The sequence below is a fragment of the Lygodium microphyllum genome, chromosome 23 (assembly GCF_053477565.2).
Source record: "Lygodium microphyllum isolate KBCC chromosome 23, Lygodium_microphyllum_v1.1.10, whole genome shotgun sequence".
NCBI lineage: Eukaryota > Viridiplantae > Streptophyta > Polypodiopsida > Schizaeales > Lygodiaceae > Lygodium > Lygodium microphyllum.
In genome coordinates, this window is record NC_141157.1 from 111,931,020 (window position 1) to 111,934,478 (window position 3,459).

A 3,459-nucleotide genomic window follows, 5' to 3' on the forward strand; every position below is an offset into this window, starting at 1 on the left:
TTCTCTAGGCCATTGTGTTAAACTAAGATTATGTAGGACAATCGACGAGCACTGCATGATCCCACTGAGTATACCCTCATTAGTCACAATGCTCTTTTTTATGTAACTACTTATGGAACTCTCGTAGGCCCTCTAGTTGGCCGCGTCCCAATCCTTTTCTTTTGGATGGGCAACCTTTTCTTTACCTCTAGCTCATGGGCTTTGCTCCACTGATGTAATTATTTATTCTCTTCTATAATATAATTTACGCACATTCCATAGAAAGACTTGACTATTCCGCTTTTGGGTGCAAATAATTTAAATTATTCAATTCAAATATTGTGTGCTGGCCTGCGACGCATTGTTCGTTTTGCGACTCGCAGACGAGCGAGTCATTGCCATTGCGATAGCAAAGTTGGATCACAGTCCATGGAATACCTTACCGAGACGTTATGCAAGTGATGTTAACCTAACTGGCGACGTAAATAACCACATGTAACTCTTTTCAAAAACCCTCGGACCTTCTCTCAGCCGTGTCCTTGGGCAGCAGAGACAAGGTTGCAGCATATAGTGCTGAGTGAACCGTCTGAGAAAATATACCAGTGAGTCTTTCTGTCTAAGTGAATCTTCTGTCTGTCTGTACTATCGAAATTCACTGTGGAGTACAATTTCATGGTATCCACTTTTAAAACAGGTTCTATGCAGGGTCCTGAAGAGCATAGCAGAGTCCAGGCTTACCTGACCGTTATTCATGTTCAAATCATGTTACCAATCAGCTCTTGTTACTTAACCATCAACTTTCAATACATTTAGCGGTAGCTAATCTAAAGCCAATATGGAGCTTTTGAACTACACTTCGAGGAATTTCCTTCAACCCGCCCACTAGAAGCATTCCATCATGTTTCTTCGAATCAGCAAGAAAGCCTTATATCGACATACAGATTCTCACATCATGCTTAGCCTCCATATCAACATACAAATTCTCTTTTGTCTAAAGATTATACAAAATCTCTCACTTGATCCTGATACTCATCTCATTGGAGTACTAGAGAGTCCTCAGTTTAATAGAAATCGCATTCTTGGTTATACAGTAGAGTACAAAGAACAATACACCTTCCAAGAAGAAACTTTAGGACATTGACATCATCCGAACTGGAAAGGCAATTATTACAAGAACCACAAGCTCAAGCTTTGACTTACAAACGCTCTCAGAATACACACAGACCTCACATACAAGAAGCCCAAGGCAAGTTTTGAGGGGCAAAACACACTAATTCATGGATTTGAACTAGTTTGCCTATCTCTTGGTGGAATACTGACTCCCCCTTATGGGGCAAAACACACTAATTCATGGTTTTGAACTAGTTTGCTCATCTCTTGTTGGAATACTGATTCACCCTTGGAATCACAATGAGGAACCATTGATCAGTAAAGAACCATCAGTTTTTTCAGAAATGCTGCCAATCTGTGGCTCATCAACGTAGGTTGTGTATAACCTTCAAGATTCAAAAATCTTCCTTCCCTGGAATACCAGCTTGAGATCAGCTCGCTTGAATGATTACATGCATGCCTCCAGAGACTGAGTGAGCTCAACTGAAGAATTGCCCCTTTCAGATGGAGATCGGCTTGCATATCAGTGGCCAATTGGTCCCCCTGCATCTAAGGATTAACGTCACTCATCACATCAAGCAACTCAATTCTGGTGTTGATTATCCTGTTGTGAAGCTCAGAAGTTTGTGCGCGTAGTGGTTTTAAGTCTTTGTCAAGCTCTTCCATGTGCTGTTGCAGCCTCTTGATGAGGTTCTTGATCTCCTCCCTCTTGAGCTCTGGGAGAGGGAATTCTCCGAACAGAATTATAGCCTCAGTCACTTGGGTCAAGCGCTTCACAATGCCAACAATTTGATCTAGCTCCCACAGGCTGCCATGGCTGCTGCCACCCTTTGCCCGCTTCCTCGTCTCTTCCTGCACCCGCTCCTGCAGATGCGCGAGTGGCAATGCCCACATGAAGGACCGCGGGTGGTTGAAGGATATGACCGGGCTTCTCTCTGAGAACGGCAACGCAGACAAAACCGTGCTGAGGAAGAAGACGCACACCACATTGAAGGCATAAATGGCAGCACACAAGCTCTCCTCAACATCCACGGCGGAAACCCTTGGGATAGCAAGGCTGGCACGGAGGCTTTTGATGAACCACGAGTTGGAGAGACTGTGTCTACGCGATGGGTTGCCATGCCAGGACCTCCATCTCTGGGGCTCATGGCTGGCTTCTCCGCCGCAGTCCGTGTGTCCGAGAGTAGAAGAGCCTCTGAGGGGCGTGTGGCTGACATCGTCCTCTTTGTCATGCTCCACGAAAGCCTCAAGATGCGTTAGGGCTTTCTTAGCCCTTCTGACTTGTCCTTGGGAAAGGAGTCCTGTCTGCTTGGAAGATGATAACGATGATGATGATGGTGGTGGTGAGGTTGCCAAGGCCTGCACCACAATGTCCAGCAAGCCTGAGACACTCTCGACGGCGTCGATCCGCTCCTTGATGGCGCGGGAGATGTCGAGCATAGTGATGCTGTGGCTGAGGAACTCGTCCACCATGCGGCCAGGGCCGCGGCCAGCGCCAGCGCTGTGAGGGAGGGAGGAGCCGCCGCGGTGGCTGGAGACTAGGGTTTGCAGGTCGGCCTGCGTGGAAAGGAGGAGGTCCATGGCGTGCCTGAGGAAGGGGAGGGTGAGGCAGGGGGAGTCGTCGAGGGGGGGCAGGAGAAGGGAGAGGCGCTGGGCGAGGTTGCCCTCGAAGGCGTTGTAGAGGTACAGGAGCTCCGAGGAGGAGGCATCATCAGAGGGGCACGTCGCATGGAGGACAGGAGCCACCGCAGAGGAGCTGTGGTGCGAGGCAGGCTGCAGGGCGTGAAAGAAGGAGCCGATGGAGGAGAAGAGGGACGAATGATGATGGTGGTGGGATGATGCAGACGCTAGTTGCCTTGCGACAGGCATGGCTCTCTTTCCCCTGGGGTTCTGGTTGAAGAGGGGAAGCTGCAGAGAAGGAAACCAGGGGAGGCTGGCGCGCGGGGGGGAGAGAGAGAGAGAGAGAGAAAGAGAAGGAGAGAGGAGGAGGAAGAAGAAGAAAAGAGAGAGAGCGCAGTCAACCCCAGAACTGTAGAATGGGCAAAGAACTCTCGAGTTTATGGCTGCTGTATGGCTCGAATGAGCGTTGACGAGAGAGGTAGAATTGGTCTTCTAGAAAAGATAGAGAGAAAATGAGCGGCCCTCCCACTTTGGATTAGAACGTTAGAGCGCACCACCCTAAGAGCTGGGTCGCGCGACCATTTGCAGTGTCAAGCGTTTTCAGGCTAACATTGCACTTGCGCCATAGGTAGGAGTGTAAATCAGCATATTCGAGCATGACGCTTATTTACGGCGAGAAGCATATGATAGCCATTGTTTGTCTCACTGAGCAATCAAATGACCCATGCCAATCAAACGTGTTACCTTTGC

General features: G+C 48.7%; 1 protein-coding gene across 1 annotated transcript; it reads right to left on the reverse strand.

Annotated features, from left to right (window-relative positions):
* Nucleotides 1-1,035: 1,035 nt before the first annotated feature.
* LOC148016624 (protein BYPASS1-LIKE-like) lies at nt 1,036-3,178 on the reverse strand. Its single transcript, XM_087664615.1, has one exon. The coding sequence runs from the start codon at nt 2,956-2,958 to the stop codon at nt 1,639-1,641; it is 1,320 nt and encodes a 439-aa protein (XP_087520741.1). The 5' UTR covers nt 2,959-3,178; the 3' UTR covers nt 1,036-1,638.
* Nucleotides 3,179-3,459: the final 281 nt, after the last annotated feature.